Source organism: Dryobates pubescens, chromosome 20 (assembly GCF_014839835.1).
Source record: "Dryobates pubescens isolate bDryPub1 chromosome 20, bDryPub1.pri, whole genome shotgun sequence".
NCBI classification, from domain to species: Eukaryota; Metazoa; Chordata; class Aves; order Piciformes; family Picidae; genus Dryobates; species Dryobates pubescens.
In genome coordinates, this window is record NC_071631.1 from 17,186,755 (window position 1) to 17,200,198 (window position 13,444).

The 13,444-nt window shown below is 45.8% G+C and overlaps 1 protein-coding gene across 6 annotated transcripts in view; it reads right to left on the reverse strand.

The window, feature by feature from the left end:
• The window catches only part of UNK (unk zinc finger), a 45,671-nt gene that overhangs the window by 12,526 nt on the left and 19,701 nt on the right, over positions 1-13,444 (reverse strand). For 4 of the 6 annotated variants that reach the window (XM_054170437.1, XM_054170436.1, XM_054170435.1 and 1 more), the window contains exons 2-10: positions 10,475-10,684; positions 8,086-8,262; positions 7,559-7,689; positions 7,318-7,453; positions 5,636-5,753; positions 4,564-4,648; positions 2,596-2,738; positions 1,242-1,289; positions 144-344 (exon numbers count right to left, since the gene is read on the reverse strand). In XM_054170437.1, the coding sequence (XP_054026412.1) occupies positions 144-344; positions 1,242-1,289; positions 2,596-2,738; positions 4,564-4,648; positions 5,636-5,753; positions 7,318-7,453; positions 7,559-7,689; positions 8,086-8,262; positions 10,475-10,684 (1,249 nt within the window). The remainder of the gene's footprint in view (positions 1-143; positions 345-1,241; positions 1,290-2,595; positions 2,739-4,563; positions 4,649-5,635; positions 5,754-7,317; positions 7,454-7,558; positions 7,690-8,085; positions 8,263-10,474; positions 10,685-13,444) is intronic. The other 2 variants (XM_054170434.1, XM_054170438.1) reach the window with 2 other exon arrangements.

Genomic DNA, 13,444 nt, shown 5'->3' on the forward strand with positions numbered 1-13,444 from the left:
CAGAGATTGAGAACTCCTGCTGAGAATCATGCTTTGTCAGTTTGGAGCCTTGAAAATTAGAAATACATTCAGGCTACACTGGGCAATTTCTCATTCCTCCTCATCCCTCCCCCCAGCTCTTCCAGCCAGTATTCCCTACTAACCTGGCATTTGAAACTCTTCAAATACTCGGCCCCCACCTGATCTTCTCGCTCAAACCCCGGCGCTTTCTTGTAGGTGCCGGCTGCTGTTACTGAGTCTGGAGGAAAACCAATGGTCTCCAAGCTGTGTGGCTTTCCAATGGCACCAGGAGGAGACCCACATATATTAGATGGGCTTCCGAGACTGCTGTTCCTACAAAGAATCTAATAGAAGGAAGAAGTGTCAGGAGAGTACAGCTGGCCAGTAGCAATGACTCAAGAGGAGAGGCATCCCAGGGAAGAGCTCATTCACTTCACTGTTTGTGCATCAGTAATACTGAGAGTCAACACAAGCACACAAACTTCCAGGAAACAGTCATCAGGAACCAGGAAAACGCTCCACTAGATACTGGATTTATACAGTCCCACCATGATGGTTTTATTGTCCTCACTCTGTACTGCAAGGTAGTCTTATAAAACACAGCCTACAGATCTAGTGACATTTATTCTTCTTGAGGCGTTAGATGTGACTGATCAAGCTCCCAAACCTGACCAAAGCTCTCTTTGCTTTCCTTAGGCTACAGGGGATCCTGTCTGCACTCTGAGCAGTACTGTGAAACCTGGGAAGGTGCTCTGGCAGGCAGAACAACCAAGCATATCTGAGCTATGTGCACTCCTGTCTGTTTCCTGTTGGAAATCTGAAAGTTTTAATGCAGGCACAAGCCAAGTATCAACAGTTACATTAAAAACCCCAAGGATTTCCAACAGTTCCATTCTTTGGACTAATACCAGGGATCACAATCACATGCAACAAGGCTAGTTTTGCACTGTAGATGAAGCCACAGACAGCAGCAAAGGAGATTATGATGAGTTTTAGAAGAAGGGCTGACCTGGATCAATGCAGATATCCCACTTCCCTGGGACAAGAAATGATCTGCCTGCACTGGCAAGCACGACTGTGCTTCAGACATCGTTTAGACAGCCTGCTGCCACCACAGATTCAAATGTGGCACAATCTGGGCTGGCATTAGAAAGAAGCAGCATCCTACAGTGTTTTGGTTTTATTTTTATACAGGCATTCTGCTGTCCACGCTTCCCTACAGTTGCAAAGATACTACTCACTGTGGTGGAGGTGGGGCTAGTTGGCAGAGTTCCTGATTTATTCCACACCTACAGTACAAATACAAAACAGAACAGGCCACGTGAGGCTGGCTGCTAGAGGGACCTCTTCCTCTGATTAATTCATGATGTAAAATGATCACCAGCAAAGCCATATTTGTTTGCAAGCTACATGCAGATGCCCTGTGGAGTGATGAAGTCACGGAGAGACATGTGTTGCCGTTTGGCGTATGTCCAAGGATTAGGGAAGATTGTTTAAAAGACTGAGAGCTTGATATGGAACAGACCTAAATGGTCTGTTAAGTGGAAGGTTATCTTCAATTTCACTGCAGTTTTCAGAGAATTTAGATGACACATTGACAAGATGAAAGGGGTTTGGTTTTTTTACTGCTTTCCAGAGTCTTATTTAGTGAGAGAAAAATATTGTGTCCAGACTTTTCAAGACCTGTTTGGAATTCTAGCTGCGACCAAATTCAGGAGAACTATGAACTCTTAGCTCGGCTTGTGGCACTAATAAAAATCAAACTAGCAGCTTCTCTTTTCAAAGAGAGGGGGAAAAGAGAGAACAGAGGTCCTGGATGAGTTCACCTCATTCTGATCAGTTTCAAAGGAGTCAAACTAATGTCATTTTACCTTGACCAACCATCTGAAAAGGTTACACACCTTATCAACAGCAGTGCAAACAGGAAAGACTTAAGGAACAAAAAAACCCAAAGATCTCAGCAAAAATGAAGTGGTCTTGCATTCCACAGGCTTCTTACCCATCTGTATCTGCTCAGCATTGAAAGATCTCCCTTCCTGCATGTACAACTCCACTCAACTACTACCAACAATCTGAGGCATTACTTAAATACATTCCAGAGTTTAGCTGTCTCCACAAGTAGGAGAGGGAGGGAATCAAGGATATCCTATAAGGCAACACACAATATGCACAGGCTAAGCCTCTGAGATTACATATGTAAACAAACTCCATTGTAGTTATGTACTTTAGATGTGACTGGCTCACAGCCTTTAATTAGAGTACTTGGAAACTAAGCCCAATATGTACCTCCAGACAGGAAGGAGTTGGAATTCATGTGCGGATGTATTCCACTTTCCTGAAGGGACCTCAACAACTGCTGCACAGAAAGGAAGGCTTCATAGTTTTTATAGGTGAGAGGACAATACTAAAGCTACCAAATTGTATGTTCCAAGCAAACAGACCCCTCTAAAAAGTGTGGAGCTGAGATCCAAAAGGAAAACGGCATCTCCTTTGGGCTTGTGGCTACTTGGGACTTCTCTTCCTGGGAGAAGGAAGTGACTCGGAGAAACTCAGATTGCTAAGGTATGGACAATGCTCCCCCAGAGTGCTACATACATTGCTAAGGTCTGGGGCATGTGGACTGGAGGGGCTGACTGGAACAGAATCACCAGCTGCTGACGGCATGTACATCACAGGGCCTGTCTGTGTGGGGCTAGACACAGCCGAGGATTGCTGCAAGTCTTCACTGAGTGCAGGCTCTGCAAGAAATCAAAGCACAGGGAACGTTACTCAAAGCTGCACAACTGCAGTGGAGCACAAGACAGTTAGGAACAAGAACACTTTGACATTCTTGAGAGAAGAAACATTCCACCTCCTTAAAAGCATAGAAGCAAGGAGAAACCTCATCTGGCAAATGGCTACTACTTCTCTAATACTCCTTACATTATTCCTGTCATCACTTGTACACTGTGCTGCTCTTTTAAGCCCATTAACGCTGCTCCAAAATTATCCTCCCTGCATGAATAGTGTGTTACTCATTCAGCTGTCTTGAACTAAGCAGAGCTTCCTTCATTGATAGGCAGAAAGTTGGTGGGTGCATTATAATTAGCCAAGGGAGGCAAGTTTCCATCTGTGCTCATTACAAGCCATAACCAAAAAACCCAAAAGGACCTGAAATGGCATACACCAAAAAAAGAAGTGTCATTGGCTTGGAAGGTAAAGCAGAGATGCTGTAGCCTTGTAGCATTTACATACAACTCAGCATCTTCACAAAACCTATCTAACTGACACTATTCTGGTATGACAGTATCTTTAACACCCTGGTTTCAACATGTTTCTTGCTACCAATCAGCAAAAGTCATGCCAAGAGCAAATATACTGGACAGGCTCCTGTTATTTGAATTGAATTAGGCCCTCACTGTTCACCTTGCTAGAACAAGGCTAAAGACACAATTCCATAAGACAGCACAAGAAATACCCAGGTTGGAATGACCTAATGCCACTGAATGTTACTCTGGCTTTGAAGCAGTACAGTATCAAGTGCAGTAATCTTGTTAGGAGTGAGGCATCTCCGAAACAAAACCACTGTGTTAGACACAGGGGAGATTGTTAAACACTGCTGCTTTATCAAGATTTCATTCTCTCCTAAGCTTGCTGGATCATCCTGTGTAGCTGCACTACTGTGTTTTGGGCCGTCATAGCCCACAGCTTTAGCTATAATTACTGCTTGTGACAGGGCTTCTAGGAAAGGAACTGCATAACCTGCAGGGAATTTACTCTCACCATTCCATGACAAAGGCAGCAATTACTAATTCCACCATTTACAAAGGGTAATCAAGTAACAAGGAGATTTGCTCGAGGCTGTGTAGTGAGTAGGGATCAGAGACAATCTATTGACTTCTGAGTAACCTGCTCTAATCACTGCAAATTAAACAGTCAGGCTGGAGTGTAGGAGCTGAGTGGGAACTAACCTGAATGTGGAGCTCCAACTGAAACAGCAGCACTAGTTTACAGATGCTGAAGCTAAGGACTGAACTAATGCCCTATAAATCAGGAAGCTATTGAGAAAAGAGGATTTCAGGAAAAGCAGACAAAAAAGCTGCATATTTTTACTTCTCCAACCAGACAGAAAGGTTTAAACTTGAAGCACAGCTTCATAAATAGTATTGAATTTTTAAATGGAGCAATACATTATCTGTAATTAGCAATTTTATCCTCAGCTGTTCAAAATGCAACACTTTGCAACTTAGCCAGGTACAGTTCACCCACGTACAGAAAAGCAGCAGCTTTGTCTGTGTCCATCCTCCTAAACTGACACAGAGAGAACTAAGCACGTTAGAAGGAACAGAGGGAGATACTTCAAGAGCCAGTGAGAGCTGAGCTCTAGAGACTACCTACTGCCTTCAGCTCAGCCAACATCTCCCACACTAGCATGGCTTTATAGGAATTATCAAAGTTAATACTTTGGCTTCAGAAATCCTTCACAGAAGCTCTAGTTTAGCAGCCCCATATTTTAAGCTATTTTGGCCAGAAGGTCTCCACAGGTCAAATATCCATGAAAGACAAGAGAAGCAGCCCACGTACGTTCTACATGTGCAAAGGCACAGAAGGGTCCTCTGGGACAGCTGCCAGACTGCTGCATATCATTGCATTTGGTGGATTTGTAGATCTAAAGATGAAAAATAAATAAAAAACAAACAAACAAAAAAAAAAAACCAGACATGAACAGGAAAAAAACCAATGACCAGCAGCCCAGGTACAAAAGTACCACAAAGAGACTCGACAGCAAGATAGGAACACAGATAAAAGGCACAGAGGCCAGCAGAGTTTAGGGTGACCATTTCAGCACTTTGCTTCACAGAAAAGAAAACCCACTGTAGCTCTGGAAACACCAAAGCATGCCCATCACAGCTAGAGCTCACCCAAGGATCAACCCATCACACCTCCGCTCACCCAGAGGTCACCATTTGCCATGAAGTCCCTCAGTCTCACTGGAAGCTCCATGGATATTACAAATGGTAAAAAGGTAGGAACACAGTTGACAGATGACAGCACAGAAAGCTACAGCCACGTTGGCAAGGACAATAACAAACCGTTGACAATGACTGTAGGAAATGGACTATTCCCCTTCCCCCCAGTTTGACAGGCGGTGACAATGGTTACTTTGCAGATACAGGCCCAACAAAGCTTTTCAACACTGTAACATGAAGCAGACTAGGAAAAAGTCTTAATTACACTTTCTGTGAGGATACTGACATGCTCTAGGCATGCCCACAACTAAGAGCTTGGTGGTTTTCAGCACCAGTTCCAGAGTATCTACGGTTTCCAGTGATCATCAACCCAAATTTGTTCCTCAGGGACACAGATGCTGTTTGCTCACCTCCAAACCCACACCAGGCTTTCAAAATGATTCCCACACATGAAACTCATCTTACTCTTGAGTTTTCCCCTACTTTTCTTCCCTCCTCCCACATGGCCCACCTAACAAAGGCAGCTGAATTTCAGCTTACTTCCGACATGCAGTTTCTCCATATCCCAGGACCGCACTGCCAGCAGCCCACACACTCTCCCAGTTGGCACACTCATTTTCTTCACAGCACTGGAATGCTTTTGCTCTTCTAGTCAGCTACCAAACAGAGTGAGCAGGCTACTGTACCTCTGGATGGAACTGCTGCTCTGTGCGAGTGTGGCAGTATTGGCATGAGTCTCCATTTTCACACTTACTGGGATCTCCCCACTCGTCTCCGTGTTTCACACTGGGACATGGCGAAGATCTGTGTACACAAGGCAGCAGGAGTATGCATCAGACTAACCAATGTGCTTTGAGCTCAGCTTCCACAGCTGGGAAGCAGGTTTGCCTGCCCACCCTCAGCTGTACAATCTGTTTGGCTGGCTGCTGCTTCCCCAGCCCCCACCCAGCTGCTATTGCATCTTCTCCTCCCTCTTCCAGTTGCCCAAAGCCAAGAAGCCTGGCTTAGCTCTCCACCCAAAACCCAACACAAGCTGAACCAACATAACTTAACAATATTAGCAGCTGATGTGATTAGTGTCAGAGATGCTGGGTCTGGTTTCTGTTTTGGAACTATACTTTCATAGAAAGCTAATAAGTTAATTGGCTAATCCTCAAACACGTAATACCCTTACTGTAGTGTGTTTCCAGGGTTAGAGTATGGCCATGTGGAAAAAAGGCCGAGTCAGGTCACTGGGGAAAAGGCAAGTCCCCTTTCCTCCTCCTTGCCAGGAACAGCTCCTTTTCCCAGATCTGAATTTTTGCCGTGACCTACTTCCCCTGGCTCTTTATGCTCTTAACCATTCCCTCGAACAACAGCAGAGGGAAGCAGATAGCAGCGGCAGATGCCTGCGTGAGAGGCAGCCACATCAGCTGGGGGTGGGGAAAGCAAAGCCAGTGGAGAGCAGGGGAGAGGAGCTTTCACCTCTTCCCTTCCCGAAGGGCCCAGGCAGGGGCAGAAAGCACACAGCTGCTGCCTGAAGACGGGTTAAGCATTTCTGTTTCTCCTCAAAAGTGCTGGGATGAACACTACTCTGAGTTTTATTTACCTGTTTTGTCGGGGATTTGGTTTGGTTTTTGTAAAAGAGTATTTCTGTGCTGATTAAAAAATGTATTTGGGGGTAGGGAAGGGAAGTGGTAACCTCCACAGTATGCATTCTCCCTCCTGCCTTTCGGGTCTGCTCTTATGCTTTTCAAAAAAGAACTAAGGAAAAGCCCCACTGAGCCCACAACAAAAGCTCTGTTGTGCTGGAGGAAATGAGGGCCTATCACTGGGATGAAACACGTGCAGGGAGACACAGCACGCTGAAAAATCCAGCGACAGCTGAGCGAGGAGAACACCCCCGGTGCCTCAGAAGCAGAGCCTTCAGCAGCTGGTTAGGAATGCATGTCCAGCAAGAGCACTGTCCAGCCTGTGCCTCATGATCTCCATCACCAGGCACATACAACAAGCAGCTTGATGGTTCTGAATCCTTCACCTTGAAAGCACTGCTGTGAGAGTTTGCTTCTAGATGGGGATTAAAACCTCCTTTTGTTTGCTTTTTTTCCTGCATGGCTTTCTGAAGTGGAGTTTATATGGTGAGGAGAAGCCAGGCACAGGTTTTTTTATTTGCTATAAAAGCAGAGCTGTAGCATGATTTAGCAACAGTCATTTGTTACAGGTACTGGCTCCTACACACAGCAAAGCTCCTCATGTAGTTTATTATGCTGTCTCCTGGGCAGAAATAACACTCCATCACATCTGGGACAGTCTAGTGGGCCAAATCCTACATCCTTCATTACAGACTTCTACTCTCAGCTGGGAAATAGAATATCCAGGACCACAGTACCTGTATTTGTGTTTCCTTGGGCTTCTTCTTCGGTCTTTGCTATTGTGGTAGTAGGGACAGGCATAACCCTGGCGACAGAGCCGGGGGGGTTTCTTACACTGCTCCGTCTTGTAATTTCCCAGCACGTACGTGGTGTCTGTCAAAGAAGCAGCCAATCAGTGGGAGAGGTCCTGGATTTAGATTACACACAAGTTTTGGACAGGAGACCCAAAGTGACCCACAGACCCAAAGTGACGCTCACCTTGCCACCTTGGCTCCTCACTGAGTATTTTCTCTATCATAGCATGGCTGGCAGCAACTGCAGACTGACCTTCTATGCCACCTTCTGATGTAGGCTGACCATTCTGCAAAGCTTCCATTGCCTGAAGCTCCCTTTGTGGACAGAGTTAAATCAACACACAGACTGAGCAGATGAAAAGACAGATAAACATACATAGAACCTGATATATTGGAGAGTGGTAACAACACCTAAGAGGGTTTATCTTATTCATTTACTTTTTGTCAGGGCATCTTTAGTCAAACAGTAGCTTCAATGCATGTCCCAGATGCATTGTTTTGACTCCCCCCATCAGAATCCAAACCACAGCACAACCGCAGAGTGCTCTCTTCCCTGCAGAATGCATAGATCTGCCTTATTAGGAAGGGATATATCACCATCACTCCAACACTAAGCATTCCATGCTGAAGTAGCATTGTCCTACAGTCACCTGACTCTTCATTTGGGTACAGAAATTCCCTGTTTCCTACAGAGCCCCAAGCTCCACTAACCTGATGTCATACACCGGGGAGCGTAGGTCGTGGGGCCCATGAGCAAACGCGCAGTGGACTCCGTTCTTCGTGCAGTTCCCCTTGGAGTCTGTCTCATGAATGCAGATTCCAGTTTTGTAGTAGCGCAAGTGATACCTCCTCTCTGTGTCTCCAGTAGTTCTGTGCAAGAAGGGACACCTGAGGTACACAAGGAGGGGAAGAACAGGCCAAGTTTAGTCACAGAGGTGATGGACTCCACACATAGAAGACATACTGCTGATGCAGGGATGCCACATCTGAGAACTCCTTTGCTAGCTCTGCCCCTTTCTCTTAGGCTGTGCCTTCCAACACTACAGATAACCCCTAAACCTGTCACTAGAATAGTTTCCTTCCCAAAAAGACAGCTGAGTTGCTCTCTACAACTACCTGAAGGGAGGTTGTAGCCAGGTGGGGGTTGGTCTCTTCTCCCAGGCACCCAGAACAAGAGGACACAGTCTCAAGCTGTACCAGGGGAGGTTTAGGCTGGATGTTAGGAAGAAGTTCTTCATAGAAAGAGTGATTGGACATTGGAATGGGCTGCCCAGGGAGGTAGTGGAGTCACCATCACTGGAGGTGTTTAGGAAGAGGGTGAATGAGGCACTTGGTGCCATGGTTTAGTTGATTAGATGGTGTTGGATGATAGGTTGGACTTGATTATCTGGAAGGTCCTTTCCAACCTGGTTACTTCTAATCAGTCTGTTCTCACTCATATAAGGTGATATGACAAGAAGAAATGGCCTGAAATCGTGCCAGGGGAGATTTAGGTTGGATATTAGGGAAAATTACTAAAAAGTGGTCAGGCACTGGAACAGGCTGCCCAGGAAGGTGGTTACCATCCCTGGAGGTGTTCAAGAGATGTGTAGACAAGGCTATGAAGGCATGGTTTAATGGCCATGGTGGTGTGAGGTTGATGGTTGGCCTCAATGACCTTAGAGGTCTTTTCCAACCAAAGCAATTCTATGATTCTATTAAGCCAGCAGCAGCACATTAGTCTAGTCTCACGACCTGCAGGGATCTGGAAACTAGCAAGGACATTGTCAAGGTGTTCTGCTGTGCTAGCCATGACTGAAGGGACATCACCTGGCTCACAGCCTTTCCTCAGCAGCCCATCTAGACTTTGTGCTGTTGCTGTTTCCTGCTGATGTACTCCTACAGGGGCACAACGCTATCTACAGCTAGGTGTGATCTTTCTGCAGAGCATGGGACAAGAAAGAATTACACCACCATTTTCACTTATGTTTTATTTCCCAGCTTAAGCAGGAAAAAAAAATATCTACACTGTAAATAAATAAATACCTAAAAGAGCAGAATGGAATAGGTTAAGTTTAGATATTGCAGCATCAAGCTAAAAAAAAATACAAACCAGCAGAGTTCTGAGATGGCAACAGTTTGCATATACTGAGTTTGAGCCAGATACAAATCAGTCATCTAGAAACTAAAGTCCCCAAATATCCTCTTTTCCAGCCCCTTCGAGTTCTCTTCTCACAAGCAGGAAGGTATTGAACCTGAGCCTTGGGGGATTATTCCATTCTGCTGTGGTCACAAGATTATAACTTAATTTGGCTTAAAATATATTTTTTTTCTTCCCAATAAACAGCATTTTTCTGTGTGTTTACACTGGCACCATGAAAGGGAATTGAAATTCCATCTTTCTACAGCATCTCTGTATGAAACACTCCCTGCATTTGACCACAGTTTGGCTACACTAATTATTCTTACATATCTGTCATGTGCCTCGAGTTTTATTACTGGGTTAACCCTGTAGTTGCTGGAGCCTGTCACATGCACAGCAGAAACGTTTGCATCTCTGCTCCAGTTAAGCTTCCTGCAGTCACAGTGAGAAAAGTAAAGCAAACTCCTCCTTGTGGTGCCTCATTCTGAGTACCTGTCATTTTCCTACTGGCTCCTTAGAAGTTCAGAAAGATGAAATAAACTGGCAAGTAACAATTAAAAGAGGTGGGGATAGGTAATTCAGGGGGCAGATTAGAGTACAAAGCTCCTCCTGTTTCTTCTGTCTGTGAACAACTAAGCTACCCTGCTAGTGAGCAAGAGCTGTTAGCTGACAGTCAGGGACTTATGGGAACAGAGTCCTTCCAAGCCCATTCATCAGCAAGCTGTTTTCCCAGCCAAGGCTCATGAGGACAGTGAATGATGCAAGAGCCGAATTCCCATCTAAGCCACGTCTCTGCAGCAGGTCTGGAGCACAGGGGTTGCTGTTACAGTTTCTACCTCTGTTCTCACGTTACGTACATTACAAAGCTGCTTTACTGCTGCCTTGCCTCATCTCTCTACAAGAGCTGGCTGGAATCATCACCTGGACTGATCCCAAGAGCCTAATGCCTGAAAAGCAAGGGTGAAGCCTTTTACTTACTCATCTCCTTCTGGGCAGATTCCTGTGGTCTCGTCATACTTGGTACAGTAGATGTCGGGGCTGTAGTTAAAGGTCCCATCCCGGCGGCGGATGGATCTGCGCCGGCGCTGGTTGACAAAGTGCCAGTGGAAGCAGGTGTAGGGCCGGTGCTGGGTGCACTTGTGCTGCACGAACAGAGGGCACTGCTCCGTGCGGAACTCCTTCAGGTAACTGCGGGCAGAAACCCCACAGAGCACAATCAGCACCAGGACGCTGGTCAGAGGCAAGAGCCAATCGCCCTGCTGAGCCCCGGCCAAACCCAGCCGCATCCATCACAAGGTGCCTGCTGTCCTCCTTCCCGCACCCACCCCTGCGCCCTGCCATGGAGGCTGGCAGCCGCTGGCTGTCTGCAGTGGGAAGATATCAGTTACCAGGCCAGATAGCACAAACAGGAACACTGACAAGAGTTGAAATCACTTTCTACTGTGCCTTCCCTACCACTCTGAAAGAGAATAGAATAGAATAGACCAGATCAGGCTGAAAGAGACCTTCAAGATCATCGCGTCCAACCCATCAACCAATCCAACCCACCTAAGCAACGAAACCATGGCACCAAGCACCCCATCAAGTCTCCTCCTGAACACCTCCAATGATGGTGACTCCACCACCTCCCCAGGCAGCCCCATTCCAATGGGCAATCACTCTCTCTGTATAGAACTCCTTCCTAACATCCAGCCTAAACTTCCCCTGGTGCAGCCTGAGACTATGTCCTCCTGTTCTGGTGCTGGCTGCCTGGGAGAAGAGACCAACATCCGCCTGTCTACAACCTCCCTTCGGGTAGTTGGAGAGAGCAATAAGGTCACCCCTGAGTCTCCTCTTCTCCAGCTAAGCAACCCCAGCTCCCTCAGCCTCTCCTCATAGGGCCTGTGTTCCAAACCCCTCACCAACTTTGTTGACTTGCTGGAACGTGTCCAGAGAAGGGCAACATCCTTCCTAAACTGAGTGGCCCAGAACTGGACACAGGACTTGAGGTGCAGCCTAACCAGTGCAGTGTACAGGGGCAGAATAACCTCCCTGCTCCTGCTGGCCACACTGCTCCTGATGCAGGCCAGGATGCCATTGGCCTTCTTGGCTGCCTGGGCACACTGCAAGAGAGAGACTTTTCATGAGCTTAGAAACCACTTTGTGAGAAAAATAGAACTCTTCAGTATCTTTCTATTCACTTCTATCTCTGTATCTGAGGCTTAACTAGGCACAAAGGGCTTTCCTTCCTATAAGTTGTTTAAAAAAAAAAACAACAAATAAAACAAATTTTCTTATAGCCCTGTTTAAAACTTCAAGTAACAGAGAAAGATTTTCAAGAGACTCAACTCAACAGGATGCTGTGTCATCTCATTTAAACCATGCTATCACCCGGAAAGGTTGGACCAGATGATCCTTGGGGTCCCTTCCAACCTGGCATCCTATGATTCTATGATTAAAAGCTTCTTTCATGCCTTGTCCTTCTGGCTTAACTGAACTTCTTCACTACATGGTCAAATATGAAATTAAAATTAACCAACCCCCTTCTTACCATCTTGGGAATTCAGAACTCTGACATCCCCCAAACTCCCACAAGGCTGTGCTGCTTTAATTTTCATATGCAACTCTCTGAAAGTACGTGTCTCCTTTCATCCCAGGACCTAAAGAAGTCACAAGCTTTTATTTGTGACACTAATAACAGTCTCTAAACCCAGATTGTAGAGGATTACAAAATGGTTTAGATCAACATAATGATCTGACTGTGATCTGTGTGTAGGTGCTTACAAAATCCACGCTGCCTGGAACCCACTGGCTGCCCTGTATTTTACAGGGGACATGAAAACAGGCCAAGTAGCTCAGGCCTGAATCCCACCAGGTTCTGCTGTTCAGACACCTCCAAGAACAACCCTGAAGGCCCAGAGCATTCTGGTCTCATGCTTGGAGTTTAAACAGCTACAAAATTTGTTGGGCAAAATAAAAGTGCTGGTATTCTGCTGGGAGCAAAAGGTTGATGCTGCAGCAAGATACGGAATCATTTTAAACTGTGGGCGTACTCTGGAGACAGCAAAACCACGATCAGGAGTTTGTTAAGTATCCATTCCCATATCAGATGATCTGTTTCTAAATAAATGGAAAGATGTCTGATGCCCAAAGATGTCTTTACAGATAATATCATCATGCTAGATTCATTCTGAAAACAACATCTGAGATAAAGCCTTTTTACCCCTGGCTGAAGAGAAAGCCTGGGGAAAATGCACCAATTCAAAGCAGTTTTGTTTGCAATGAAGAGAGAGTTATCACTGGCAGTGTTCCCTACACTGGATTTTACAGGCATGAAAGGATAAAAGCTCCACCTTCTCTTCAGCTTCCAAATACACGAGACTTGCAGGTTCCACTGCTTCGGATCTGCAAGTGCTCAGGGCTAGAGAGCCTCTGCACCGGCTGTGAGCCCTTCTCAACCCAAGCCCATCTGTTCCCTGCAACCCAGCGTGGCTGAACAGCATCTGCACCAGGGCCTAAGGCTTAACATCAAAAAAGCTGGAGCCAGTGTGCAGAAACAGGTCTGTTTGTGGAGTAGGTGAGGGCTAACAACATCACTTTGTTCCTTCTTGCTTTTAAAATGCCGGCTCCAGTCAAGTGGAGATCCCTGCTCCAACTGCAGCAGCAATTAATCTGAAAACTGAAAGCTGCAATAACATTAATCCACTCTTGAAAAGTTTTCTAAGCTGTTGGACCAAGCACAGTTGTAAAAGGCAGAATTCCACAGATTATTTTATCTTATCAGTGCACTAATAAGGATTAGAACAAAAGTGACTGCAGCAACATTAAGGTTAGAAAGTGAATTAAGTAAACTTGAGCAGCATGATACTTAAAATTCCTGTTCATAGATACTACACAGTCACCAACCAGCCCCTTCCACCCATGCACCTCCCTGTCCACCTTAGAGACAAGAGGTTTATGTTAATTCAA